We start from the raw sequence: 27,805 nt of genomic DNA, 5'->3' as shown, positions 1-27,805 counted from the left end.
GTTTCTGCCGTCTTTGAGGGGGCATGGGCGTAGGAGTGGTGTGCTCTGCTACCCTTGCAGCCGAGTGCCTTCTCTCAGCGCTCCATTGCCTCTAGGGGGTTGTGGCGTGGATTTCGCCCCCCTGGCCCTGCTCACTGGCGACCGAAGACAGAGGTCATGTGCTGTATGAGAAATTAGTACAGTGTACCATGTGTACCCATGGAAACGATACCGCAAGGCACGCCAGCCGCGTCACGCGGTCCACGACTCTCTCACGGCGGCGCCGCGCTGGCGCCGCTCTCCGCGGCCGCCTCCCCAAACAGCGCAGGAAGCCGAGCCAGTGGCGCCGCGCCACGCGGCAAGAAGCCGCCTCCCAGCCAGCCTCCGCCGCCGAGCCCGCCGCCGCCCGCCGCCGCGTCCGCCGCCGCGCCGGCCTTGTAGGCCGAATGCGCGGCGGGTCCTGACTCTGCATGGCGGTGCATCGCGCCGGTGCGCACCTAGATAGATGGATAGCGAGGTGAAGACACCGTCAGCTGGACATGCGGCGGTTAGGGTGTCCCCCTATCTCCCCCTATCTCCCCCTATCTCCCCCTATCTCGCGCCTGCAGCTCGAGCGGCGTGCCCGACGGCAGCGCGTAGGTGGAGTGGAGGGAGCAGTACCCGTTGGCCTTTGGAGACGCGATGTAGTCCGAGAAGGCGACCTCGCCCCAAAGTCGGCCCGCCACTTGCCGCACCGCGAGGCAGCGCGAGTGGTCGCCAGCCCTCCGCGGCAGCCCGCCCGCCGCCTCGCCGTACTCGCGGTACCTACCTCGCCCCGCCGCTGCTGTGAAGAGACGCCGTTCACAACCCGCCCGCCGCGCCGTACTCGCGGTGCCCGTCGAGCACCACCCGGAGTCCGAGCAAATCGTCGGCTCGCTTGCCGCGCAACGCGACCTGTTCACAGCCGCCGCTGTGAAGAGGCGCCGCTCACGTCTCTCGGCTGTCTCTCGGCTGTCTCTCGGCTGTCTCTCGGCTGTCTCTCGGCTGTCTCTCGGCTGTCTCTCGAACCTTTTCGAAGAGCGACGCCGCCGACTTGAGTCTCGCCTACAGCCGAGGTGCAGCCGAGATGCAGCCGAAGTGCAGCCGAGATGCAGCCGAAGTGCAGCCGAGATGCAGCCGAGGTGCAGCCGAGGTGCAGCCGAGGTGCAGCCGAGGTGCAGCCGAGGTGCAGCCGAGGTGCAGCCGAGGTGCAGCGAGGTAGAGCCGAGACACAGCCGAGATGCAGCCGAGACGCAGCCGGCTTGAGTCGCGCCTCGACGCGGTACGAGCCCGCCGGCAGGGAAGCAGCCATATCTCCCCAGATCTCAGCCATATCTCCCCACATCTCGCGCCTCGACGCGGTACGAGCCCGCCGGCAGGGAAGCAGCCATCTCTCCCCAGATCTCAGCCATATCTCCCCACATCTCGCGCCTCGACGCGGTACGAGCCCGCCGGCAGGGAAGCAGCCATCTCTCCCCAGATCTCAGCCATATCTCCCCACATCTCGCGCCTCGACGCGGTACGAGCCCGCCGGCAGGGAAGCAGCCATCTCTCCCCAGATCTCAGCCATATCTCCCCACATCTCGCGCCTCGACGCGGTACGAGCCCGCCGGCAGGGAAGCAGCCATATCTCCCCAGATCTCAGCCATATCTCCCCACATCTCGCGCCTCGACGCGGTACGAGCCCGCCGGCAGGGAAGCAGCCATCTCTCCCCAGATCTCAGCCATATCTCCCCACATCTCGCGCCTCGACGCGGTACGAGCCCGCCGGCAGGGAAGCAGCCATCTCTCCCCAGATCTCAGCCATATCTCCCCACATCTCGCGCCTCGACGCGGTACGAGCCCGCCGGCAGGGAAGCAGCCATCTCTCCCCAGATCTCAGCCATATCTCCCCACATCTCGCGCCTCGACGCGGTACGAGCCCGCCGGCAGGGAAGCAGCCATCTCTCCCCAGATCTCAGCCATATCTCCCCACATCTCGCGCCTCGACGCGGTACGAGCCCGCCGGCAGGGAAGCAGCCATCTCTCCCCAGATCTCAGCCATATCTCCCCACATCTCGCGCCTCGACGCGGTACGAGCCCGCCGGCAGGGAAGCAGCCAGCGCCGCTTCCACCCGCCTCGCCGCCTCCTCGAGCTCCTCGCTCCCGGCGGCCGACAGCTGTCCGTGCCACGCCTGCGCGTACCATACCTCCAGAGTCGTCGAATCCAGTGTGGGTTCAGTCCCCTGGGTGGTGTGGTAGGCCGAATCACGGGCGGGAAGACGGTACTTGTGCAGTGCATTCAGAGCACCGCGTGAGTACACGCGATCTGGAGAGATCTGGGGAGATCTGGGGAGATCGTGCAGTGCACTCAGAGCACCGCGTGAGTACACGCGATCTGGGGAGATCTGGGGAGATCTGGGGAGATCGTGCAGTGCACTCAGAGCAGCGCGTGAGTACGAGGGGCTGCGAGAGAGCGGCGAATACAGCGGAACGCGGCGGCGAGTGCCGCCGAACCCGTGTCCTAGAGAGCGCTGGCTGGAAGGCAAGACTGCGTGTCCCGCTTCTAGCTTAGGAGGCTCCGGTGGTGTGCCGGTGTGTGTGCTAGTCCGCGCCAGTCCGCGCCCTTGTCGTGCCAGTGTGCTGTGAGAGAGGCTTGTGTTTTAAGAATTCTAGGCCGCCTCGCCCGCACGGCGCCAAACGCGCCGGGGAAAGCGACGGCGCAGACCGACTCAGCGAACGCCGTCCGGAGCCAGCGCTGAAGGCCTGTTGCTGTGGCGGCGCCGTCGGCGGCGGCGAGGCAGCCGGCGACGAACCTGGCCCGCGGTGCAGCCGAGATGCAGCCGAGGTGCGGCCGAGGTGCAGCCGAGATGCAGCCGAGGTGCGGCCGAGGTGCAGCCGAGATGCAGCCGAGGTGCAGCCGAGATGCAGCCGAGGTGCAGCCGAGATGCAGCCGAGATGCAGCCGAGATGAGCCGAGATGTTAGCCGAGATGAGCCAAGGTGCAGCCGAGATGAGCCGAGATGCAGCTGAGATGAGCCGAGGTGCAGCCGAGGCGCAGCCAGAGACGAGCCTGGCCCGTGCGCGGACCGGAGGGACGAAAAGGAGCGGTGAGATGGCCCAACCGCCACCACCACCGCCGCCGCCGCCGCCGCCGCCGCCGCCGGCGGCTCTGCTGCTGTCATGGACCCACCCGCCAGATCGGAGGGCAGAGCGGGGCACGGCCGGGGCGGATGCGGCGGCGGCGGCGGAGGGGCGGTGCGGCGCGGCGGAGACCACATACGCGCGCGCCGTGGAGAGGAGGAGGAGCGCCACGAGACCCCGCAGCAGCGCCCGGCAGTCGACAGAGATCTCGGAGCGCACCCGCGCCCCTCCGCGCAGCTGCTTGCGCTCGATCACGATGCTCAGCCGGCGCCGATTGGACGCCGCCTCGCCGTCGCGCACAAAGGACGCCCGCACACGAGGAGCGTACGAGAGGAGTCCAGTGCCGTCGCCACCGCGCACAGGCTCCGACTTGATGCGGATGAGAGGAGGAGCCAGAGGCCGTGGGCTGGGCAGCGTCTGCGATCGAAAAAGCCGTAATGGCCGCGTTTGCTCCAGCAGCGCCTCGTGTCCGGCGCTGTCTGTGTCGACATTCGCCATCGCCCCCTCGTGACCGGCGCTGTCTGTGTCGACGTTCGCCATCTCAGGGCGACGCGCGCGCGCGAGAGAAAGAGCGAGCCGGGCCGGCCAAAGAAGATAGAGAAGCCCGACCGCCGGGCGCTTCCTTTCATTGAAGAATTTAAACAAGTACCTTAAGGTAAGCACAAAAGAACTCTCTCCGCGGGCAGGCCGTAGCCGCAGGCAGTGGCAGTGCACGGCCGCACACCGGCTGTGGCGGCTCGTATGCCCCCGGCAGTGCTGCTAGTCATTAACTTGCGTAATGGGGCCGCAGCAGACTGCTGCTGTGGCAGCAGCAGCAGCCTGCTGCTGCCTGATTCAGTCAAGCCAGCGGCGCAGCGAGGCGTGCAGAACTTGCGTGATTTTGTCCCTCCTGAGGCTGAGCGCATTCGAGCCCGTCGACCGGAGTTGGATGGTACCACGCGTCTCACTGAGACGCGGGGCACTGGCCATGGCCGGACTACGGAGCTGAGGTCGAGAAAAAAACAGTAGAGTTGTTTGGTATTGCTAAAAATCTCTCTCTGAGGTCGAGCGGAGCGAGCCACAAAACAACGAGAAAAACACCGCCCTGACGGATGTCAACATCAGAACGTCAGATCTGCCTCGCCCTGGGCTGGACCTAGTCTCGTTTTGGTTCTCGGTGCGCTGTGTTCTCAGAGAGGGATGGACCTAGTCTCGTTTTGGTTCTCGGTGCGCTGTGTTCTCAGAGAGAGTTGGGAGAGAGATGCAAACAAATCACTCTGTGTGACACATTTCTTGAGAGTTGTCGGTTTTGGATTTTGGTTAAAAAAAACAGGACGTACGGGGTAGTCGTCACACCCTCCTGCCTCACAAGGGCGGGGCTGTCCCGGAAAGTGAGAAACGCCCAGGAAACGCCGGGCAGCGTGGCGCATCATTGAAACCTCCCATACGTGTTTGTGCCTCCTCCTTCGGGCTGTTCCATCTCCTCGTCTCTTTCCCACCTAGGCGGGGCGGGGGGCGGGGGGGCGGCGGGCGCGGGTGCGGGGTGCGGTGCGGTGCGTGCAATCGTGTGCTTGGCGTCATGTTGTGTGTGCCTTCGCTTGTTCCTATTAACAAAACGAAGTCTAGCTAAAAAAAAAAGCGGCTCCGTCGAGGACCGGGCGCGCCCCTTTCCCGGCGCGGCGTAGGTCCCACTCTGACGTATAGAGGGGAGGCACGGACAACGGCCCAATTCATCAATTCCACTTGGGTTGTCTGTTTTCTTTCTTTTTTTTTAGGGATGGGAGGACGGCACGCCGCCACCACACAGGGATTTTAAGGAGAGGGGTGTGGTGCGCTAGCCGTCACAAACGGGGCACAAACGGCTACAAACATCTGTGTGAGCTCTGTGTCTTGATTTGCCAACAATATAAAAAACAAACATGTTTTAAGTTGTGAGTTTTCTCTCTATCTGCGTGTGCGAGAGCCTTTGTTGTGAAATTCTCTCTATCTTCGCGCCGCGGCCCCCCGAGGCCGTCAGATGACGTTCCAGTTCTTTAAGGGCCAGGGCCGCCGTTGCGACAGCTGCGGTCGCCGAGGAGCCATCGCCCTGCTCTGCCTTGCCGCGACGGTTGCGACCTCTGGGCCCGCCAAAAAGAACTCGCCTTTCCCGCGCAGCCCACCCGTTGGCGCGCTCCTGCCGGCGAGCTCCAGCCTGCCTCCACTCGGCGGCATGCAGAGCCGCGAGGAGCGTCGTCTCATCTCAGAATTGCCCACCCCTCCCCCATGGGACGCCTCCAGCGGCGCCCTCGATGATATCGGCAAAAAGGTCATCTACATCATGAGGCACGGCGAGAAACCTCTCTCCTACTGCCCTCGCGTCATCCGACTTCTCAGAAACGCCACCGCGTGCCTGAACGCCCGTGGACGGGCACGCGCACGTAATCTACGCCGTGTCTTTGGTTGGACGCCCGAGCGCCCCTTTCGCACGCCCGACGCGCTCTTTGCTGGAAAGTATGGCGTGAACGCCGACTGCGTGGACAGAGACGGCTACCGGACTGTGAGCACGCTTGTGCCTCTGGCGCGGGAGCTGGGCCTGCCCATCGAGCGCAGCTATGGTTGGACGAGCGAGATCTGCGCGCCCGAGGATCGTGGCAACTGCCGCGGCGAGTTCTCTGTTCCGCTCGCCGACATTGCCACGACGCATCCATGACGCGACCAATACACGTCCCATAGGCGGCTTCTGGTTCCGCTCGCCGTGCCGCGCGCACGACTTTGGACTCTGCTGCAACGCAGCCTCGGCTGCCGCGATGAAGTCGAGGCTGTCGGAGCCGGGAGTTGAGACGCTGCTGGTCGTGTGGGAACACTGGAACATAGAGATGCTCACATGTGCACTCGGCGTGCCTCCGCCGCTCGTGCCGATCGGGTGGGTCGACGGTGAGTCCTCTGCAAGTGAGCTCAGCCTGGTCTGGGCACGGGCATGACATGTCAGCGATGTGCCCGCAGGCGAATTTGACCGCGTGTACGAGCTCACCTTTGACGCCAACGGCACCTTCCTCTCGCTCAACACCTCCGGCTTCCAGCGCTTCGTGTACAACGCCAGCGCTGAGCAAATGGCCGATCCCTTTGGTGGCGACCCTCCGCATGATTGCATGCCACCCTCGCCGCCGCCCCTTTCGCCACCACTTGAGCCGCCGCCACCGAGCGCACCCTCGCCGTCTCCACCTCCGCTGCCGCCTTCTCCCTCGCCTGCCTCTCCGCCGCCCTCACCGCCGCCGCCGCCGCCGCCGCCGCGACCGCCCGCGCCGCCCTTTCCGGCCCGACCACCTCGCACAGCTTCCTGGGACAGCGCGACCGCCGCTGTCGCAGTGTGCTGCTGCGGTTTGTGTTGCTGCGTCGGGCTGTGGCGGTGCTCCGGGATCTTTCGAGACCTGATCCATCCCATAGGCACGTGCCTCTCCCGCGGCAGGAACTCCCTCCAGCCAGGTTGCGGCGCTCCCCCACCCAGACCCTCCCTCTCCCTGCTGAGATCGGAGGCGCTGAGACCGCCCGTCGGAGCCTCGCCGCTTTCCCAGCCGCTCCTTGCGGCGGCGGCGGATCCGCCGCTGTCGGCGGCGGTGACGCCGCCCAACGAGGAACTACCGGGGTTGAGGTCGCTCGTCGACGATGAGGGGCCGAGTGCAGAGGGCTCGTTGGGCTCGTCATCATGGGAGCCCGTTGAGGCTGAAGAAAATGAGTAGTAAGAGCGAAACACCCGCCGGCCCGACGGCTGGCGTTTTATGTTTCCTCGCGCGTTCGGACACGCGGCCGGCCCGATTTCCCGCTGACACCGCTGACTCGACGCGATTTTCGATCGACTCACAAGTGAGAGAGCACTGCGAGAAGACAGTGTGCTTGTGTGTCGGTTTGCAGGCGCAGTTTGTGCGGTCGCGCTGCCGCCGCAGTAGCACGGTGACGGGAGAGTTTGCCGATTCGGAGCGTGAAGCCACTGTGCGATTTCTCCGGCGTCCGGCCCGGGGAGAGCCGGAGTTGTGCTTTTATGTGAACGTGTTTCACCCATTCTGATGTGTTTTGTCCGCGCTGAGTGTTATGCAGAGCGGGATCCAAGAGCGGGGAATGATTGGTGAGGTAAGATGAGGTCAACTCCCAAAAAGCAAACGAAACGTAAGAGCCACCGCTCGAGAACTCCGTGCACAGAGGCTCGAGGCCCGCGATTGCCTCTTCCTGTATCCTGACTGGTCCGTGACTCCTCTGCTGTCAAGCCATATGGTTGTGCCAATTTCACGGCTGTTACGCACCTGTGTCAACAGTACTGTTGGAGTTCTCACGCACTGAACATGCGCTCTCACCTCTCAGCCTCTTTTGCGCTCACGCACGGGCTCGCTGCAGTGGTGGTTGTGGGGCGAGGCGAGAGGCGCGCGCGGAGGCAGCTCCCATCTCGCGCTGCGTCGCGCCGGGCGACGGGCGGGGCGAGAGGAAGCACTGGCAAACCCTGTGAAGCGTGAACGGCGGCACGATTTTTGACAGCGTACCCCCCCCCCGGTACCTTGAAACGATCTCGGTGCCGAAACACCGCTCTGAAGGCGCTGGGTCGGTGTGGCTGTTCAGACCATCGAGGAGCTGACGGCCGACGCCTGGACGGCAGCGGCGGCGTGGCGATGCAGCTCGCTGACATAGACCCTGTGGCCGTTGTCAGTCAGCAAGGCCGTGCAGTAGAGGCTACGAAGCAGCCAGCGGCCAACGGTTTGCCTTGGCTTCGCATGCTCATCGCGACTCTCGGCGCATGCGCGCTCGTGGGCATCGGATTCGGCGTTGGCAGGTCGCTCCCGAGAGCTACCGACTCCAACGGCGGGCATGACGCCACAGCGCGGCCGTGGCCGCTGTCGCAGCCGCCGCCGTCGCAGCCGCGACTTCCCTCACCTCCTCCATCGCCCGCGTCGCCGTCTCCCTCGCCTCCTCCATCGCCCGCGTTGCCCTCCGGCTGGTGGAGCTACGGTGAAGAATGGTGGGACAGCGACGTAGACTGGGAGGCGCCACCGTCAGATGGCATGGTAGTCACGGAGCTCAACACCTACGAGAAGGACGGATACGTCGGGTCAAGGCAGGACATCTGGAGGGTTGGGGCCAGGCTTGCTACCACAGCAGCAGGTCACAACTGTCCGGTGTCGTTGCCAAACGAGTGCACACTTGGGTGGGTCCGCATGTCCTCGGCAAGACGGTCGAGACGCCTGCAGACATCGACGCCGTTACCGACACAGCTTGGCGACAGAACTACAAGCACACGGGCGATGTGCTAGCGCAGGTCTTGGCCGGCGTCGACACAGCGCTGTGGGACCTTGTCGCGCGCAACCTCAACGTCTCCGTCTGCACCCTCGTCGCGGAGGTGATGGGCGGTGAGTGCAAGAGCCACATGCCGGTTTACGGCTCCAATGGCAACCGAGAGACCGACATGGGACTTCTTTTGGCAAACGCCGTGCACAATCACGACAAGTACGGCGTGCAGGCCTTCAAATTCCAAATCGCACAGCGCATGGGCGGGGATGTGGACATCACGCCAAACCGAACCGAGACCCTCATACCGCTCGCGCGGCAGCTGCTAGGTCCGGAGGTGACGCTTCTGGCCGACGCCAACGGCGGATACGACACGATCGAGCGAGCCAAGCCGATCGCCCAGCTCCTCATCGACAACAACTTCACCTTCTTCGAGGAGCCCTACCCATTCTGGGAATACGACAAGGCTGCGGCCCTGGGGGCGGCGATGCCGGGCATGCCGATCGCGCTCGGCGAGCAGGAGTACCGCATGGATGTGTGGCAGAGGAACGTCCACGCCATGGATGTGTGGCAGCCTGACGTACACTACATCGGCGGGGTCTCGCGCAGCCTCGCTGTGGCTCGGATGAGCATGGAGGCCGGGGCCAGATTCGTGCCGCACTCCCCAAACCCGAGCTTCGTGGCTGTCTTCACACTCCACATAGCGGCGGCCGTGCCGAACGCCTTCCAGTTCATGGAGGCCGATGCCGTGAACACACGGCAGCCACCGGATGGCAAACGCTTCTTCACCGAGGGTGTGCTCAAGATCAAGGACGGCAAGATGAAGGTGCCGACTGGCGCTGGCTGGGGTGTCGCGCTCAGGTCAGATTGGGTGGACGAAGCGTCGAAGCGGACGAGCAAAATGAAGTCGTCGCCGCCTCCACCATCACCCACCGCCACGTGATTAGTTCACGCAGGAATCGAGCTCAAGCAAGTCGGTCCGTGTGTGATGTGCGTGCGGTGTGCTTTCGGTGCGAGTGGCTTGTCTCTAGAAACAAGACGTAGGGCTAACGGCTGCTATGTTTGAGTTGCATGAGCGCTCTCCCACCGCTCTGTCCTCTGAGAGTCTCTCCACATCTCGGGTCGCACAAAATGCAAAAATAAACGGACGACCTGTTCTTTTTTACCCATCTACGGGGTGGACGGGGAAGGACCCTGACGCCTGAGTGAGTTGCACAGTGGTTGTGCGCCAGGCCCAATAGCCGCACGTTTGCACTCGCCGTGCCTTGCCACCTCCGAACCGCGCTCCCTCCTTCAGTTTTGGGGCGAATCGGGTGCCGAACTCGGCGTCGACAGCTTTGGCTCGACATCTGATCATTGGCGAGAAACGCATAAGCCCCCCAGGCGAAAATGGCGGAAATGGCTGAATCGGAGGTAGCGCACGGGGGGCTTATGCGTTCCGCGGGGTCGTATGTTTGAGCCGGATATCGACCTGGTGCCCCAAGGGGGTCCTTCCCTCCGTGCGCCCAACGATATGGGCAAATCCGCGCCGAAGCGCGCTTCCGACGCTGACCAAGACGAACGGCCCGCAGAGGCAAACGATGGCTCTGGGCCGGAGCCCCCCCCCCCCCCCCTCGGGGGCTGGCGGGGGCACCGACGGGGCCCCAGCCGCGCCTCCCGCTCCTATGGACTCGGCCGAGGAGCTACGAGTGCTTCGCAAGCGGCTCGAGCGGCTCGAGGCTCAAGCCGCCCACGCAGCACCCGACGGGGAGGACGGGGTTTTTGTCTGGCCGAGAGGCGTGCTGGGCCTCGGCGAGCGAGGCTGCGTCAGCTGTTCCCACAGCGGCAGGCTGGAAGTAGAAGGGTGTGGATGCTGGGTTGACGGAAATCCGGGGACGCGACCCACTTCGCCACAGACGGTCCCGCGCCTCGCCGCTAAGACAGTGGCACGCACCGCGCAGCGGCGCGTGCCACTGTCTTTGTCCGGAGTGAATACTCAAACGCGCTCGTCGGTGACGGTGTCCCCGGATTTCGCCGCGCTCGGCGAACCTCGACAGCGCCCCTTCGGTGGCATGCATCAAGCTGCTGTACGGCCCCGGCATCGCCTTCCCAGGCTTAGCTAGACTGAGAGATATTGTGGACATGGTTGGTCTCTACAACATATACACTGACACTGAACCTCCCAGAGCTCGTCCCGGTCCGTCACGGCCATCCTCGGCCTCCGGAGGGCCCCCGGCCGCGCCCGCGGCCCCGGCGCGGCGCGGTGCGGCGGGGTTGTTGCACGAGTATATGGGACAAAAGCGTCGAAAATGTCCCAAAAAGCGTGTCTCGAGTTTGTTGCAGCCCCACAGCTGGCGCGCGTTTGGACATCCCAACCATCACACAAGACAGCCTGTAGGTGATGGCGGGACGGCGCAGTGTTTGTGGCACTCGGCAGTAGGCACCCGCGGCACGGCCCCGCTGTCGGCTCTCACGGGCTGCGGAACCGGCCCCAGAGGGAGCCGGTCCGGGCGAGTGTGGCAGCTCCTGCGCTAGTATGGGCACCCTCTATCATAGCACTACTGATCCTGGTCATTAGAGCTGCCAGGGATAGCGTCAGGAGCCGGTAGGAGTCAAAACCTCTCATATTTGAGACATCGTGTCCCATATACTCGTGCAACAACCCGGCGGAGTCACAAATCCGACGGCAGAGCACCGGGACGCGGTCGGGCGATCTAAGGCCCAGTGAGGCGTATGCATTGCCCATCCAGGACTATCACCTGGACCTATCAACAGGGGCTGGAGCCGAGCAGGAGGGCCCGGCGCACAACCCCCTGGTCAACTTTTTCACCCTCCACCCCCCCCCGTACCTCGCCAGTCAAAAGAACCACATTAAGCGTTATTCGATTTCCCCACGGTCGTCCGCGACGGCTAATACAAAAGGAGGAACTATCCGCACCGCCCAGTGCGACCAACACGCGCAAAACGTAAAAAAGACATCCGCGCGCCGCGGCGCGCACGCGCGCACGCACGCACGCACGCACGAGGCACGACTCTCAGAATCACCGCGGGCCGTCACGGGGCGGGCGGGTGCGGCTTGCAGCTCGGCACACTGCGAGGCGACACTCACCATGGCTCTACGCGCCGCGCGCCGCGCTGCTCACACTCGCGCCGCCTCCAGCGGCGAAGCTCCAGGAAAGCTCCAGGAAAGCTCTCCTCGGCACGCTCGCGAGGGACGCCTTGGCACCGGCGCCACCACATCGGACCATCGGCGCTACGCAGCCACCCGCTCGCCCTCCCTCTTACTCGCCGCCGCCGCCAGCCGCCGCCTTATGCCGCTTGCCGCCGCCTCCGCCGCCCCCGCCGCCGCCCCCCTGCTTGGGCGCGACGCCGCGCTTGCCGAGTCCCTTCATGCGCGCCGTCGGCATCTGGGACAGGTCTTGCTTGGGCAAGTGCAGCCGCCCCTCGCGCCCGCCGAGCTTGGAGTGCGACACGTTGCGCGCCTTCTTTGGCGCCGCGCTGCTCGCCGCCGGCTGCCGCATCGCCTCGCGCAGTAGGTCTGGGGCGGGCCGCTGCACGCGCCGCACGACCAAGTTGACCCGAGGGCCCATCTCGCGCAGCGCCACGTGCGGCGCCGTCGCCTCGGCGCTCTTCTGCAGCTTGACGGAATACTGCCGCAGCCGCACGAGACGGCGCGAGCCACCGCTCCCTCCGTCGGCGGCGCCCCTGCGGTAAGGGTGAGGGTCAGACGAAGTGCAGTGAGAGGAACTGTGGTGAGGGACTGTAGTGTGAGGTGCAGACGGAGCGCACCGCCCCCTCTGGCGAGGCGCGGAGGTCTGGGGAGACGTACGGAGGCATATGCTACGGGTCCCAAGAAGTATGGGAAGCATATGCTCCCTGGCCGCGCGTCCGGTGTGGGTTCGCCCCTCCCTGGGGGTGGGGGATCCCCTACCCACAGTGGGGTCGAACCCTGATCTCCCCTACCCACAGTGGGGTCGAACCCGATTCCCCCCTAGCGTGTCACGCCCCCTCCCCCCCCCCAGTGTCAGTAGGGCCCAGAGCCACGGTCATGCGGAGGTGGCGGACATGGGGAGGTGGCGGACATGGGGAGTGGTGGACATGGGGAGGTGGCGGAGCGCACCAACCCTCGGGCGAGGCGGAGAAGGCGATCACACGCTCGAGCGCCAGCGGGGCGATCGCCTCGGCTGGCTTGCCCCCGAACCAGTCGAGCAGGAAGGCGCGCAGCTCCTTGAGCTCGACCACATTCTCCCACCCGTCTCCGTTGAACTGCAGCAGCGGCTTCGCCTCGCCAGACGCGCCGCCGCCGGCGCCCCTCGCAAAGCCCGCCATCGCCGCGCTCGCCTGGGGCAGGCGAGATCTGGGGAGATACCGGGAGGCAGGGGAGATATGGCGAGATGTGGGGAGAATATGCCGTGGGCGCAGACGGGCGACGAGGTGTGTCTCGGAAGTGTCCCGGAAGCGTCTCTTGGAAGTGTCGCGGCGCCTCGACGCCAAACTCGTACATGTCGAGGATGCGGTGGTCGAAGCAGCGGCCGAGGACGAGGTTGTGCGGCCTGATGGCGGGCAGGGACGCCGACGCCAGCGGAGGCTGAGACCGGGCGGCGGATCCATTCCTCGCGCCCTTCCTCTGCTCCACTCTGCAGGCCGCCGGCTGCCTCTCTCATCACCACCTCTCGTTGTCCCGCCCGCGCCGCTGCCACCGACCGGACGAAGCTCCTCTCCCTCCTCCTCCCCTCCTCTCTCTACCCTCCCCTCCCCTCCTCTCCCCTCGAGCGCCGGGCTGGGACGGCCGCGCCTCTTTTTCGAGTGCGTGCCGAATCCGAAGAGCGACGCGTCATTCTTCTGGCAGAGGAACTCGAGCGGCGTGGCGTCCTCCCACGGGTGGACGGCGTTGTGCCGGCGGAAGTGCTTTGCGTGCGGCTTCTTCAGGCAGAAGAGGTCCGTCAGCAACTCATTGACGACAGCGGACGACTTTTGGCCGCGGGCGAGCAGCGCGGTGCGCGGGTTTTCGACGAGCTTGGGCTCGCGCTGCGCGAGGAAGCGACGACCGCGGGCCGATTTTGCGCGCCTGCTCTCGAGGCTCATGAGAGAGAGGTGGTGCGGTGGTGGCTCAGCGGCGCTGCGGTGGGTCCTCGTACTCGTCGCCCTGGTTGCCGGATCAGGCGTATTTTTATTTTTTTTGAGAGCGCCTTCGTTGTTAATTGTACAAACCCAATGGTCCTCTGCAAGCGGTCCTTCGTTGCAGTCGCACACACGCACACGCCACGCCGCACCGCGCGCCCGCCCACCGCCCCGCCCAGGCGGGAAAGAGATGAGGAGATGGGACAGCAAAGGAGGAAGCCCAAACACGTATGGGAGGGTTCAGTAGTGCGCCACGCTGCCCGGCGTCTCTCACTTTCCGGGACAGCCCCGCCCTTGTGAGGCAGGAAAGTGACGGCTACCCCGTACGCCCTGCGGCCTGCTACTCCGACGCCGACCGCCCATTCTCCCCTCCTCGTTCCCCCCTCGAATGCTCCGGACCCCGACAAGCCGCCCGACGTTGGGCCTCTGCCCCGCACGCCCCCGCCCCTCTGCCCCTCACACACACCCAGGCCCGACATGCACATACAAGACAAACCCGGCGTCCTGCTCTCAAAAGAAAAAGAAAAAATGGGAAGGAGGAGACCAGCGGGGGAGACTCCCCGCCTATGCAACACCCCAGAGAGGGGCTGCCATCGCCGAAGCTGTGCCTAAGCATAACTCCCAAACCCGCAGCGGCCCGGGGGGCCTTGGGGGCAGCCTGCCGCCACCCCTCGTGCCGGCCGAGCCGACTCAGCAGCTCCGGCACAACCAATCCGACCGCCGACGGGAGGGCGAGCAAGAGGGAGAGCACTCGATGGGCCAAAATCCGTAAAAAAAGAAAAGAAAACGCTTAACGCAAGGGAGGGATGGGAGGACGGCACGCCGCCACCACACAGGGATTTTAAGGAGAGGGGTGTGATGCGCTAGCCGTCGCCCACCCTTGGGCGTCCGCCTCTTCCTATCTCTCTTCGCAGTCTCTCGCCGATTCTCGCTGCAACTTTCAAAATCCGTCACTAGCACATCTAAAATTCTTTTCGCGATGTCATCCCCGAGTTGCTCCTCCACCGCCGCCGCCGCTCCCTCGCCGGACGCGCCGCCGCCCGCCCGCCTCCTCGACCTCCCCAGGGAGCTCCTCGAGCGCGCCCTCTCACACTGCCACAGCCCCCTCGACATCGCTCGCGCCGCGGCCGTCTCGCTGCTCTTCCACGCCTCGCTAGCGGTAGAGGGCATCCGCTTGTGGGCGCAAGAGCGCGGCTTCGAGCTGCATGCGCAGCCGGACGGCGAGGGCTGCGCCGTGCGGTGGCTGTGCTATTCGGCGCTGCTGTGCGAGGCCAACCCGCCGGAGAGGGCGGCGGCAGGCGAACGGCACAGCCTCTTCATCGATGGCGAGGGGCGGCTCTCGTCGTGCGGCTGTGCGCTGTCCTACTCTCCAGCCCTGCTCGGGCACGGCGAGGGCGTGACGCGGCTTAACACGCCGACCCTCCCCCCGTCGGCGCTGGGCGGCGAGCGCGCCGTGAGCGTGTCGGCTGCAGCGCGGCATAGCCTCGCCCTCGCCGCTGACGGTTGTGTCTGGAGCTGGGGCGGTGGCTACGCTGGCCAGCTGGGCCACGGCGACGAGCAGTTCCAGCTGCGGCCTAAGAAGGTCGAGGCCTTGGCTGGGCGGCGCGTCGCCGCTGTGTCGGCTGGATTTGCGCACAGCCTTGCCCTCACCACCGACGGCTCCGTCTGGAGCTGGGGCCCTGGAGACGACGGCCGATTGGGCCACGGCGACGAGCAGCGCCAGCTGCTGCCCAAGATGGTCGAGGCCTTGGCGGGCCAGCGCGTCATCGCCGTGTCGGCTGGAGGCATGCACAGCCTGGCCCTCATTGCCGACGGCTCTGTCTGGAGCTGGGGCCGTGGATGCCACGGCGACGAGCAGCACCAGCAGTTGCTGCCAAAGAAGGTCGAGGCCTTTGCTGAGCAGCACGTCGTCGCTGTGTCGGCTGGATATTTCCACAGCCTCACCCTCACCGCCAACGGCAGCGTCTGGAGCTGGGGCGGTGGGGCCGGTGGCAAGCTGGGCCACGGCGACACGCAGCGCCAGCTGCTGCCGAAGAAGATCGAGGCCTTCACTGGCCAGCGCGTCATCGCAGTCTCGGCTGGAGGTGAACACAGCCTCGCCCTCACTGCCAAGGGCGCCCTCTGGAGCTGGGGCGAGGGAAGCTATGGCCTGTTGGGCCACGGCGACCAGCAGGGCCAGCTGCTGCCGAAGAAGGTCGAGGCCTTTGCTGGGCGGCGCGTCATCGCTGTGTCGGCTGGGGAGGGCCACAGCCTCGCCTTCACCGCCGATGGGGCTGTCTTTGCCTGGGGCAAGGGCGAGACCGGCTGCCTAGGCCACGGAGAGGACCTGACGAGGCAGCTGCTGCCCAAGCAGGTTGAGGCGTGGCCCGCATCCTCTTGACTCTCAGACAATCGCCCCGGCGCTGACAGAAGCGAGAAGGCGGGCCGGCGGCGCTGGAAGCTGGCGCTGAGTTGGAGAGAACACATCCCTGCAGTCGCTTGTGTGTCTGGGGTCTGGGGACGGGGGTGAGCCGCACGAGAGATCGATTTTTGCGCTCCCACAGCCGCCAGGGCGAGCTAAAAAGGTGTTTTCGAAAAAAAAATCATCGAGTTCGTCCATCGCATTCGCTCGGCGGGCCTCCGTCGGCCGTCGCTCCGTCCCACAGCCGCCCGGGCGAGCCAGAGGGCTGCCTCCTGTTCTCGAAGAAAAAAAGCGGGTTGGATGTCTGTGGGACCGAGAGAGCGATGTGCCTGTCCTTGCGTTTGTTTTCATTACATCGAAGGCGAAGAACACACACAGGCGAAGCTCATTCTAGTTCCTCGTGTTCCACCCGCCGCCCGCCTCGCCAACTCCGTTTGTGCCAGCTCTCGCTTCCCGCCAGCCCGCCCGCCACCACCTCCCCGCGCCGCGCCGCTCCATCCTGCCGTTACCGCGCCGCCCTCGCTCCTTCCTGCTGCCGCCCCCCCCTCAGCCGTTTGACCCGCCGCCTAATGCCTCGCCGTTCGCTGCCGTAGTCCGCCGTCGTGCCGCCATTCCTTACCGTGCCGCTCCTTCTATGCCGTACCGCCCCTGCCGTTTAGCCCGCCGTCTCTCCTGCCGTCCATTGCCGCCGTGCCGCCGTTCCGCCGCTACTGTGCCGCCTTCCTCGCGCACACACACCTTACCTCCTGCTCGACTGAGTTTGCGCTGAGAAGTGACCCGAGCCGCCGGGTGCCCCGCAGCGGCCTCGCTGGGCCAGAACACCCGGTCCGCGAGTGCTCCGCAGCAACCTCGCTGAGCCAGAACGTCGGCTCGCGAGGTGGGGTGCTAGTATGAGACCGATCCGTCGCAGTTCTCTTGCTCCAAGCGCTTGCGCTTCGGCGGTTAGTGGTGCACTAACCTCCGAGAAACCCTTCGGGTCGCTCCTCATCGCAAACCCTGTCAGCAGAGTCCTCCTGCGGGAATGTACGTAAGAGCTACATACACTGAGAAAAAAAGTTGGCTGGACTTCATCGGGAACTTCGCGGTGAGCTTCGCAAAGACATTCGGCGAAATGCTGTGCGTCGCCTCCTCGACGGCCTCTGATCCGAATGACGCCGAGATGACGGAGGTTGCGTGGACCGCAGAGCCGCAGTGGGCGCCCAGCCGAAGTGGGCACCCAGCCGCGCCGCCGCCGACGCCGTTTGCCGCGAGTGCAACCCGGCAGCCGTGGCTGAAAGTGCCGCTGCAGAGCTGGTCGCAGCCACGTCCTACGCCGCAGCCAAGCAGCCCGCCGTCTGCGACGCGCGCGCGCGCCTCCTTCTGCAGTCCCGAGCTGCTCGGCGCGATGACGGCGCTCGGTGAGCGATTGACCACCTCCGCCTTCACCTCCATTCCACCCCACCTCCGCCACCGCCCACAATCGCGGGGCACGCGCGTCGCCGCACACCGCCCACAATCGCGGGGCACGCGCGTCGCCGCACACTCCCGCCCTGCCTGAGCGGCGTGCCCTCTCGCAGGCTTGCAGCGGTCGGAGCCCTCGATGCTTGGGCGCGGCTGGTCGACTGTTGTGACGGAGGATGGGCAGATGTGCGCGCAACACGTCTCTGGCGAGCTATCGTGGCAAGACCACCCCGAGAGCCATCCTCTCTGACCGCCGAGGCGGTGCGAGATTAGATTGTGGCGTGGGCACCCGACCCTGCGGCTGCTGGCCGCCTGCCGCCAACCTCTCTCCCGCCTTTTCGCTCAAGCGGTGGTATGTCTGTCGTCGGTCCGGTGGCGGCGGACGGGCCGACGACGGGCGGGCCCGGGCGGCCGGGGGCGCGGGGGGTAAACGGGGGCCTCGAGGGCCGCGGGGCTGCGGGTTGGTGGTGCATGTTCTCCATGCTAGAGAAAGTCTACTAGAGTACGCCATTGGCAACCATTTTTTTTCGCCTTTGTTTCTCATGGAGAGTTAGTAGCAGTAGCACAAGGGGGCGGGACAGTCACAGCGCGCACCGGCCAAAGCCGCCGCGCCGACTGAGAGAGGCAGCACACCAGCAGGCACACGCCACACACGCACACCCGCGAGGAGGGACGACACAACGCGCCACCGGGTCTGCCCGTGGGCAAGCGCGCGAGAGAGAGGCGCGGGGACGGCGCCCGCCCCGTGCCGCGTCACGGGAGCTTCTCGGCGGGGGCACTCGGCGCGTCGCTCCGCTCTGCAGGTCCACCCGCAGATCCGCCGCCAGGGGGCGCCTAGGACAGATATCGGGGTTGTTGGAGAAGGCTGGTAGGAAGAGCCGGGCGTCCGCAGCGGCGCAGGCGGGCGGCGCCGCCCCCCCGGCCTGAGCGCGCCTCCAATCTCTCGGGCAATCTCGCGTCTCGATCCGTCTCGTCGGCACACTCTCTCCTTGGTTGAAAATCTCTCGCACGCAGTCTCGGCGGGAGGCGCCGATTCGGGGTTGAGGTTCGAGCCAAAGAAGTCGGAGACCTCGGCGTCGACGGCGGTGCTCATCTCGAGGTCGTCGATCGCCTTGCCGCGGCGAGAGGGCGGGCGGGGAGGTGCAGGGGCGGTAAGGGCGGCGGAGATTGCGGGTGGGTGAGGGAGAGGCGACGCGAGAGAGGTGGGCACGCAAGAGAGAGGAGAGAGGGGAGCGAGTGTGCGGGCGGTGGTGGCGCCTTGTCCTGCGCCTCAAAGTAGCTCGCCTCCAGCTCGTCGTACTTTCCGCGCACGAGCAGCCCTACGGAGCTTCCGAGAAGGTCGGGGCCGCTACACAGGCCGCGCCTCCCGCGCACGGGGTCAGAGACCGACAAAGATGGTGGTGACGAGGGTGGCGGCGGCGATGGAGATGCCCGCGAGGAAGGTCTTTCCAAACATGTCGGCCCCCACCAGCACACTCGCGCTGTCAGCAGCGCTCAAGGCAGCGGCAGCCGCGAGCGGCTCGGCAGTTGCGCTAGGCGGCCGCGCACGCGCTGTTCGCGTTGCAGCAGGACGCAGCGAGACCGTCCGCAGCGAAGGCGAGGCGACCGCTGCTCGCGGAAGAAGGAAGGCGGCAGTGTGCAGCGATAGGGAAGCAGCGGGCGCGACGGCGGCCGCGATGAGGAGGAGGAGTCTCAGTCTCATGTGTGTTGCACAAAAAAAAAGACACGCCGCATCTCGAGGTTCTCGAGGTGGATATCCACACTCCTCTCCTTAAAATCCCTGTGTGGTGGCGGCGTGCCGTCCTCCCATCCCTCCCTTGGGTTGTCTGTTTTCTTTCTTTCTTTCTTTTGAGGTGGATATCCTTTGGCCGCGTTGGGTAGCGAGGATTGGTGAAGAGCGGATTAGGGAGGCGGGAAAAGCCACAAAAAGCCGGGCAGCCTCCCGTTACGCGATTGCTCGCGAAGCGCAGCATGATGCGCGGCCAGCGTGGGAGGAAGTCGGCGCCGACGCTGCCAGAACTAAGACGAGACCGCGACCGACGGCGAACGCGGTATGGATGGGACGCGAGACAGATGATGACGACACGCTCGAGCGACACACAGACACAAACAAGCTCACAGGACACACAGCCAGGTTGGCTGCCACACACCCTGAGTGGACGTACACATCACTCAAGGCCACGTTCCCCCTGCCACCCCCCCCAGCATCTCTCTCTCTCCCCGCGGTGCCAAGGGACACACAACAGCAAACAAACACAGACAGGCGACAGGGGCTAACGTGTGAGGCTAGAGCAGACTGCTCCGCCTCTAGCAATCTTGCGTCATTCACCTCTAGCAATCATGCGTCATTCACAGCCTTGTTATGAGAAGAAAAAAACACTTGAACTAAACGCCGTCTTTGGGGGCTCCGAGATCATGTTGCCGCTCCTCTTCCCCTGTGCCGCTCCAACGCAGCGGGCGATCCAATTCGCAAGCGGGCCAACCCACAACTGCCTCGACGGCTGTGTTGCCAATCCGCACCTCGTGGACGGCGACTGCACCAAGATGTGGGACCTGAACTGCGGCTGCGCCGCAGATTCGTCGCCCCACTCGCCGGTGTGCGGTCCTCCTGCGGTCATGGGCGCCCTCTGCAATGCGGGCACGAGCGCCAGCCTCTCCTGCCAACCCGGTGCCGGGCAGGGAGCGTATCCTGACTGCAAGATCGGCGTCGACATCGGCTGCGGCTGCGCAATCAACGAGTTCCTGCCGACGGAGGCGGTGCAGGAGACTGCCTCCGGTTATGAGGGCGCCATCATGACTGCGAAGGCAAGCTCCTTCCTCCTGACGCCGCAACTCGCCCACTGCGCGCCGGTCGAGCAGATCCCGCCGTGCCCTCCCGGGGGACTGGTGAGTGGGGATCGCATCAACATCTCCCTGCCGTGCTGGCCTGAGATGCCGGCGAAGTACAATTGCGAGTACCCCTCGGTGCCTAGCCCGTACTACCTTCCGGGCAAGAACATCTTCGTGTGCACCCCGTCTTGGGATCCCAATTGCGGGTGCGGCTCCGACTTTTCGGCTGCGGCCCGTCTCGTGGGCCCAGTCTTTTATTCCGAGCAAGTTTGCAAGAACGGGACGAGGCCAAGCATTTCCTGCCAGCCGGGCGCCGGAGGGCCAGGTGGGTACCCGGACTGCAAAGTCGGCGTGGACACCGGCTGCGGCTGCGCCAAGGACGAGTTCCCGTTGACGTTCGAAGGGGGATTTCTCGTTCCGCCCGTCTCGTCTGAAATGTGTGCTGAGGTCTTTTGAGGAGGCGCACGTCGCTTCCAGGCGAGGGAGGTGGGCGCAGCCCTAGCATCTGGTGAAGCCCCTCTGGGGGGGTCGGCACGCAGGGAAATTAAGGCGCCTTCCCATTTGCCGCCGCCACACAGGGAAATTAAGGGAGAGGCATGTGGTGCTTGCCGTCGCCCACCCTTGGGCGGAGAGACGGTTTTTAGCAAGTTCTCTCGACACTGGGCACGGGACTGGCGCGCGTGACTGGCGCGCCTGAATAATTCTTTTTCCCGTGAGAGGGAGGTACATTCTTTTCCCCGTGAGATAGATTGATGTAAACTTTTTCTGCAGACGCGCAGGGCGAGACGAGGGAGGGAGCAGGACTTTGCGGAGATCAGCAGGAGGATGTACGAAGAGATTAGGAGCAGCAGGGACCCGAGGGACCATGTGGAAGACGGCTAGTGCTAGCTAGTCCCCCACCGGGAGGACGACCCCGGCTAGTCGCCGACCACACCCACAAAGCACCCTGCACAAAGATCGCAAGGGCGGGGACCTGTTCCTTTTTACCCACCTCACAGTAGAGAGGTGTCCGTTTTATTAATTTATTTATTTCTAGGCCCCTAAGGGCGAGATCTTTTCTTTAACGCCCTCGCCATCGCCGCCATCGCTACCGCCGCGGCCCGAGATGAGCCGAGATGGCCCGAGATGAGCCGATATGAGCCGAGATGAGCCGAGATGAGCCGAGATGCGCCGAGTTTGATTCGTGTTCGTGTGTGTGTTTTGTTGCTTTGAATGGGTTTGAAGAGGCTATCCGCGTTTCTCAAAACCCCATTTTGCTGCGCCCTAGTAACAAGGCTAGTTTACCAGCTTCGGTCGACCTACGAGCTCAAGGGCTTGTAACTAGCCCCGTTACCATGCTACTACCTGAGCCCTGGTGTCGAGGTGTCGAGGGTGTCGAGCTTAAGGAAGTGCACAGAAAGATTGTTTTCAAACTATGTAAGTATGGTATTGGGGGATTGGTCAATGGCTCTCTAAGTATTGGAAATATATTGGAGGATTGGCGCTCAAAAAGTCAGGTTTTGAGTGCGTCATTTTCACTTTCGAGGCGTCCTCCGTGTCGTTATTTCCGAGGTATGCTGTCGCCACCGCGTCGGCGTATGCGTTGCAGGCTATTCCCACGTGTGCTGGCACCCACATGAAGACCACCGCCTCTAGCTTCGATCTTATAGTATGCAATCGCCTCCAGGAGCCCGCCTCTCTCCCAGTCCCTCACCTCAGGCCTTCTGGCATCCCTTTGCGGTGCGCATTCTCAATCTCAACCCTTTTTTCCTGGCTCACAAGCTAAAGATGTTCACGGGCCCTCTCCGCATGGGGAGCCCCGGGTACTCTTTAGCTGTACTCGTCTAGGCAGGGGTTGTCTCAATCTGCTGCAGCGCGGGTTTGCAGTCACATAGTACTAAGCACCGCCGCGATTGCGCATCGCTCGCGCTCGCCATTTTGCGTAAGTATGCGAGTATCGCGTACATCTCCGCGTCTATCGGCTCGTACTTGATTATCTTTCGTGGCCGCAGAATTCTTTTGCCAGGGGCGCCGGCAGCGTTGCGTTTTTTCTCACACCACGTGCCTCTGGACCGCCGTTCTTGAAAAAGTGGGTGGGTGGGTAAACGCTTCGTAGGCCCCGGATGGTGAGTGGGTGGGTGGGTGGGTGGTGGGTGGGTGGTGGGTGGTGGCAAATGCTCGCCTCACAGTCCAAGATGGCGGCTCACACGCCCAACCATGCTCTGGTGCGTCGATTGGGTCGCTGCCCGTGTCTCTGTCTTATCGGCACGACGACAACAAGCTACCCCTAACCCTAACCCTAACCCTAACCCTAACCCTAACCCTAACCCTAACCCTAACCCTAACCCTAACCCTAACCCTAACCCGAAGAACTCTCGGAGCATTCACCGAGAGCTCGCGTCAACGGACCGCTGGTTCCTCCATTCCGACCCGAAGCGGCCCGTTCTTAGGAGCTGCACAACGGCTTGAACTCTCTGACCCTAACCCTAACCCTAACCCTAACCCTAACCCTAACCCTCGGCTGTGGGTCAGGCTGTGCTGTATAAGGCGCGCGAGGCTGGGTGCTTTGCTACCTTGCTTGTGTCTCCCGTGGCCGGGACGGTTGGTTGGGTGGTGGGGGTGGGTCGGTCGGTGGGGGTGGGTTTCCTCGCCTCATCAGCCGGGCCGTGAGGTGGGTGGGGCTGGGGGTGGGTGGGTGGTTCCAAGCCTCAGCCGGGCCGTGAGGTGGGTGGGGTGGGTGGGTGGTTCCAAGCCTCAGCCGGGCCGTGAGGTGGGTGGGTGGGTGGGTGGCTCAAGAAGCTCGTGCACGTGAACGGAGGTCCAGAGGCACGTGGTGTGAGAAAAAACGAAACGCAGTAGGCCCGCCCACAGGCAAGATGCGCCAGGCGGCCGCGCCAGCCGGATCGTCTCCAAAGAAAGCGGGCCAAGGCTTCTCAGCGCACGTCGGCGCCAAGGCGGCGCAGGCGGCGGCGCTGCAGGCGCTGCACACTCTCCGCCGCGCGCAGCCTGCACCTTGCGTCTCACGGGCCCAAGTCTCGCCAGCCCGCCCGCTGCAGGTGGCTTCGTCGCTGTTTTACGAGGGCATCGGCCACTTCGACGGCGCACGGTACGAGGAGGCCCTCGTCTGCTTCGAGCAGGCCCTCGCCATCAACGAGAAGTGCCTCCGCCGTAGATGCACCAGTCGCGCGCACCGACTCGCCTTCTGCCGCCGCCGCACACAGCGGCTGGCGCCGCCCCCCGCGCGTACGCGGAGGGGCCTCGCCCCCTCTCTGCGCCTCCAGGGCCTGTCCCTCGCCGGAGCCCGCCGCATACACCCCTCCTCAGCGACGCCGTCGTCCTGCAGAGTGGTTGCGGTGGACGCCGCACGCCAAGACTTGCCGCAATGACGCCGCATGCCCGGGGTAGGTACCTGCTGCCGGCGTCGTCGGGGTACATCCTCTGCTGCAACAACATCGCGGCGGTGCACGAGCGCATGTCCAACCCGCCGGCGGCGGAGGTCTACTTTGGAAAGGCGCTCACCGCCTTGCAGACGCCTCCGCCAAAGGAGGAGAGGGGCGGCGAGGCGAGGCATCGACGCGCCGAGCTCCTCCGACACGTGCGAGATGGGCCGAGATGCGCCGAGATGCGCCGAGATGCGCCGAGATGCGCCGAGACACGCGACCGAGATACAGCCGAGATATATAGCCGAGATTCGCCGAGCTCCTCCGACACGTGACTGCAACCGCTCCTCGGCCATAGACCGGCGAGGAGTACCGGCGAGGAGTACCGGCGAGGAGAGAGACTGCTCCTAGAGACGCTCCTGAGACAGTGCGCTGAGGAGCGAGACCGTGGTCAGATCGGGCTCGCCTGGTCCGCCTCTCAGGTGCAGAACAAGCTTGCCGAGCTGCACAAGCTTGGCGACCTCGCAGCCGCGGCCGGCTCTGCGCGCGACGGCGCGGCGGCGGCCGGTGGCGGCGAGGAGGACGGCGCAGAGGGCGGCGGCGCGGCGGCCGCAGGGGCGGCGGCAGGGGCGGAGGGCGGCGGAGAGCGAGGCGGTGCGGATTGGGGCGAGGGAGGCGGAGGAGGAGACGGTGACGGCAGGGGGGGCGGCGCTGGTGGCGGCGATGGCGGCAGAGGTGGCGGCGATGGCGGCAGAGGTGGCGAGGCGTCTGTTGCGGACGGCGCTGCAGCGCCGCGCAGCCTGCGCGACCCGCTCCAGGAGACCTCGCCTCTGGAGGGGGAGGCTGGCGGGGGGCCTGACACCCCCTCCCGCGGCGAGGTCACCTGGAGCGGGTCGAGCCGTCCGGGCACCTCCGCCCTTCCCTCCGCCGCCTCCGCCGCCGCAACACCCGCCGCCCCGCCAAACACCGCCGCCTCCTCCGCCTCCGCCTCCTCCTCCGCCGTCCCCGCCGCCCTCCCGAGAGTGCCTCCCAGCCCCCTCGCCCCTGACGACGGCGGCGACGGCAGCAGCGCCGACGCCGCCGCGGCCCTCCCGCCGCCGTCGCCGGACGCGATCCCGCGGCTGGTGATGTCGCCGTCGGCAGCGGAGGCGGAGAGGGTGGTGGAGGAGGAGGAGGCGGCGATCAAGGCCGCGCTGGCGGCGGAGGTCGCTGCCTACGAGACGGCGCTCGCTGAGGCGGAGGCGGGCGGGGCGGAGGCGGGCGGGGCGGAGGCGGCGGAGGCGGCTGCCGCGGCGGAGGCTGCGGCGGCGGAGGAGGCGGCTGCGGCGGTGGAGGAGGCGGCTGCGGCGGCGGAGGAGGCGGCTGCGGCGGCGGGGGGGGCGGCTGCGGCGGCGGGGGGGGCGGAGGGGGGGGAGGTGTCGCCTCCGGGGTTGGTGCAAGGCGCGACCAGCCACTCTCTCGCCACGGAAGAAGCGGAGGCTGCGGGGGCGCTGCGGCGCGCCGCCGAGGCGGACGCGGCGGCGGCGGCGGCGAGCTGTCCGTCTGCGGGTGCCGAGTTTGAGTGGCGTGCCGGCGAGGGCAGCAGCGAGGAGGAGGACGCGGGCCCGCTGGACGACCGGGTGGAGGGGGCGATCGACGCGATCAACGCGGCGAGGGACGCGATGAACGCGCGCCAGCTCGACCTCGAGGCGGCCAAGCGCGAGCTGGGCGCCGCGGAGGCGCAGAGTGCGGCGGAGATCACGCGGAGGAGAGGAGATCACGCGGGAGGAGATGGTTGGAGTAGCCGGTGAGGGGGTGAGTCACTCCCCCGCTCAGGGAAGGAGATGGTTGGAGAGTAGCCGGTGAGGGGGTGAGCCACTCCCCCGCTCAGGGAAGGAGATGGTTGGAGTAGCCGGTGAGGGGGTGAGTCACTCCCCCGCTCAGGGAAGGAGATGGTTGGAGTAGCCGGTGAGGGGGTGAGTCACTCCCCCGCTCAGGGAAGGAGATGGTTGGAGTAGCCGGTGAGGGGGTGAGTCACTCCCCCGCTCAGGGAAGGAGATGGTTGGAGTAGCCGGTGAGGGGGTGAGTCACTCCCCCGCTCAGGGGAGGAGATGGTTGGAGTAGCCGGTGAGGGGGTGAGTCACTCCCCCGCTCAGGGAAGGAGATGGTTGGAGTAGCCGGTGAGGGGGTGAGCCACTCCCCCGCTCAGGGAAGGAGATGGTTGGAGTAGCCGGTGAGGGGGTGAGTCACTCCCCCGCTCAGGGAAGGAGATGGTTGGAGTAGCCGGTGAGGGGGTGAGTCACTCCCCCGCTCAGGGAAGGAGATGGTTGGAGTAGCCGGTGAGGGGGTGAGTCACTCCCCCGCTCAGGGAAGGAGATGGTTGGAGTAGCCGGTGAGGGGGCGAGTCACTCCCCCGCTCAGGGAAGGAGATGGTTGGAGAGTAGCCGGTGAGGGGGTGAGTCACTCCCCCGCTCAGGCACAGACCGCGCTCGAGATCACGCGGCTGCGCGAGCACGAGCACCGCGACAACCTCGCACAAGTCGAGAAGTACGAGTTGCTCAAGCAGAGGGCGGCGGAGGCGCGGGCGGCGGCCGAGGCGCGGGCTGCGGGCGGCGAGGACGCCGCCAGCAGCGGCAGCGGCGGCACCGCGGCCTCGGAGGCGACGACGGCGGCAACGCCGATGGCGCCGACGCCGGCAGAGCTGGCGGCGGTCGAGGCGATGGAGGCGCAGTCGCTTCGCATGGCTTGCGACCTTTCCGACGTCTTCATATCGCTGGTGCTGCCGCACCGCACCACCCGCGGGACTGAACCCACGCTGGGTTCGGTACTCTGGAGGTATGGTACCAGGTGCCGTACTTCACCTACGTGGGCGTCGCCGAGCAGTCCCTCGACGACGCGAGATAGAGCCGAGATAGAGCCGAGATAGAGCCCAGGTATAGCCCAGAGATGGCCCTCAGCCCTGCTGCCGTTATGTTTCTATTTCTAGGCGCGTTTCTGGCGGCAGCACCCCCCCCAAAGAAGAAATACTGCGCGCCATGCTTCTGCTCCTAGGCGCGCGCGGCGGTGGGGGCGGCGCAGGCGGCGGTGCGCGCGGCGCGGCGAGACTACCACACCTCGATGGACAATCTCGAGCAGATCTCGCTCGACATCCAGCGGGCGCAGGCGCACCGCTACCACACCACCCACCGCACCCGAACCCACACTGGATTCGACCACTCTGGGGGGTATGGTACCAGGCGGAGGAGCGGAGGCGAGCCGAGGACGAGTCGGCAGCAGCGGCGGCGCAGTCGGCGTGGGAGGCGCTGCTCGCCGCGACGGACGTGAGCGAGGAGGCGATGAGCGTGCCCGCCGCGCAAGCGGCCCTCGCAGTCGCGCGCGAGGCGCGTGCCGTGTCGATCACGAAGTGACACGAACTGAGATCACAACGGTGGGAGTCGTTCCCGGCGGACTCTCTCGTCCGCCCCATTCATCGGCCACCGGTCGGGCCCTTCCTCCTCAGCAACTCACTAAAGTCGTCGCTGCGAGCAGGCGCGCGTCGAGACAGAGCGGCTCGAGGCGGCGGCTGCCCTCATCGAGGGCGCAGAGGAGGCGCAGCGCCAAAAGGCAATCTCGGACGCCGTCGCGGCGGCCAAGCGGCACATACAGGCTGCGCGCGGCGGGGCGGCGGGCGCGGCCGAGGCGCCCTGATCGCCGGCGTGATAGTAGTAAATCGGGGTGCCCCCAGTGTCGCGTTATGTTGTCAGTCAGTCGCGTGTGTGTGGCCGCCGACCACAAGCGCGGTCTTTTTACTTTTAGCGAAAACGTGTCTGAAACTTTTTCTCGCAGCTCGAGCTCTCGAGCTCGACCACACATATTAACCCCACTTTTCACACGACTCGCGCTTGCTCCTAGTTCGTAGTTGCCTTAAAGTTGCTTTTTTGCGGCTCCAGCCCAACTGCCCAAGTTCCAGCCCTCGGCCCCTGCGTCCTGGGTCTCTTCAGACGACTTCACACTCCAAGGGGCTGTTCACACACACACACACACACACACACACACACACACACACACACACACACACACACACACACACACACACACACACACACAACTCACAAGTCAACTCGGCTTCAAACCACAAACGCGACCCCGTCTCGCGCGATCCCGCGTTTCAACTTTCACCTTTCCACCGCTTGCATCTCATCATGATATACACAAAAAAGGGCCGCACGCACGTGCGTCCTCGGCGCGCTGTCTAGATATTCCTCCCTCCGGCGGAGCTCATCAATCGACTCGTGGGTACAGCGACGCTTCTTGGTAGGGCGGCGGGCGCGGTGACGCAGCCTGTCCATCACCGCCCAACCCCAAGGTTGCTG

General features: G+C 65.4%; 8 protein-coding genes across 8 annotated transcripts; 5 read left to right on the top strand and 3 right to left on the bottom strand.

The window, feature by feature from the left end:
* Positions 1 to 560: 560 nt before the first annotated feature.
* On the bottom strand, positions 561 to 3,383 carry EMIHUDRAFT_469516 (hypothetical protein; the record flags this gene model as incomplete). The annotated part of the gene is made up of 4 exons (XM_005775872.1): positions 2,663 to 3,383; positions 2,052 to 2,171; positions 827 to 912; positions 561 to 783 (listed from the first exon to the last, which is right to left on the bottom strand). The coding sequence occupies exons 1-4, from the start codon at positions 3,254 to 3,256 to the stop codon at positions 561 to 563; spliced, it is 1,023 nt and encodes a 340-aa protein (XP_005775929.1). The 5' UTR covers positions 3,257 to 3,383.
* A 4,349-nt stretch (positions 3,384 to 7,732) lies between these two features.
* On the top strand, positions 7,733 to 9,288 carry EMIHUDRAFT_239592 (hypothetical protein; the record flags this gene model as incomplete). The annotated part of the gene is made up of 3 exons (XM_005775871.1): positions 7,733 to 7,893; positions 8,089 to 8,191; positions 8,290 to 9,288. The coding sequence occupies 3 exons, from the start codon at positions 7,733 to 7,735 to the stop codon at positions 9,286 to 9,288; spliced, it is 1,263 nt and encodes a 420-aa protein (XP_005775928.1).
* Positions 9,289 to 11,605: 2,317 nt separating this feature from the next.
* Positions 11,606 to 13,455, bottom strand: EMIHUDRAFT_469515 (hypothetical protein; the record flags this gene model as incomplete). The annotated part of the gene is made up of 4 exons (XM_005775870.1): positions 13,120 to 13,455; positions 12,808 to 12,877; positions 12,445 to 12,665; positions 11,606 to 12,029 (listed from the first exon to the last, which is right to left on the bottom strand). Exons 1-4 carry the CDS (start codon positions 13,407 to 13,409, stop codon positions 11,606 to 11,608), a joined length of 1,005 nt encoding a protein of 334 aa, XP_005775927.1. The 5' UTR covers positions 13,410 to 13,455.
* A 3,513-nt stretch (positions 13,456 to 16,968) lies between these two features.
* EMIHUDRAFT_444099 (hypothetical protein) lies at positions 16,969 to 17,850 on the top strand. The gene is made up of 2 exons (XM_005775869.1): positions 16,969 to 17,243; positions 17,403 to 17,850. Exon 2 carries the CDS (start codon positions 17,463 to 17,465, stop codon positions 17,838 to 17,840), a length of 378 nt encoding a protein of 125 aa, XP_005775926.1. The 5' UTR covers positions 16,969 to 17,243; positions 17,403 to 17,462; the 3' UTR covers positions 17,841 to 17,850.
* Positions 17,819 to 18,988, bottom strand: EMIHUDRAFT_458003 (hypothetical protein; the record flags this gene model as incomplete). The annotated part of the gene is made up of 3 exons (XM_005775868.1): positions 17,819 to 18,120; positions 18,269 to 18,397; positions 18,677 to 18,988. 3 exons carry the CDS (start codon positions 18,986 to 18,988, stop codon positions 18,040 to 18,042), a joined length of 522 nt encoding a protein of 173 aa, XP_005775925.1. The 3' UTR covers positions 17,819 to 18,039.
* Positions 18,989 to 19,701: 713 nt separating this feature from the next.
* EMIHUDRAFT_239588 (hypothetical protein) lies at positions 19,702 to 20,571 on the top strand (the record flags this gene model as incomplete). Its single annotated transcript, XM_005775867.1, has 1 exon — positions 19,702 to 20,571. One exon carries the CDS (start codon positions 19,702 to 19,704, stop codon positions 20,569 to 20,571), a length of 870 nt encoding a protein of 289 aa, XP_005775924.1.
* Positions 20,572 to 22,970: 2,399 nt separating this feature from the next.
* Positions 22,971 to 25,312, top strand: EMIHUDRAFT_239587 (hypothetical protein; the record flags this gene model as incomplete). Its single annotated transcript, XM_005775866.1, has 4 exons — positions 22,971 to 23,251; positions 23,500 to 23,590; positions 25,031 to 25,199; positions 25,290 to 25,312. 4 exons carry the CDS (start codon positions 22,971 to 22,973, stop codon positions 25,310 to 25,312), a joined length of 564 nt encoding a protein of 187 aa, XP_005775923.1.
* A 988-nt stretch (positions 25,313 to 26,300) lies between these two features.
* On the top strand, positions 26,301 to 27,255 carry EMIHUDRAFT_368081 (hypothetical protein; the record flags this gene model as incomplete). Its single annotated transcript, XM_005775865.1, has 5 exons — positions 26,301 to 26,348; positions 26,461 to 26,467; positions 26,512 to 26,615; positions 26,690 to 26,833; positions 26,982 to 27,255. Coding segments are annotated over 3 exons (349 nt in total), but the record flags the coding sequence as incomplete, so codon positions are not given.
* Positions 27,256 to 27,805: the final 550 nt, after the last annotated feature.

The sequence above is a fragment of the Emiliania huxleyi genome (genome assembly GCF_000372725.1).
Source record: "Emiliania huxleyi CCMP1516 unplaced genomic scaffold EMIHUscaffold_291, whole genome shotgun sequence".
Taxonomy (NCBI): Eukaryota; Haptophyta; order Isochrysidales; family Noelaerhabdaceae; genus Emiliania; species Emiliania huxleyi.
This window is presented reverse-complemented; position numbering and strand designations above follow the sequence as displayed.

Coding starts and splice junctions, on each gene's coding strand:
- EMIHUDRAFT_444099 (XM_005775869.1), top strand. CDS start 17,463: ATGGGCAGATGTGCGCGCAACACGTCTCTGGCGAGCTATCGTGGCAAG.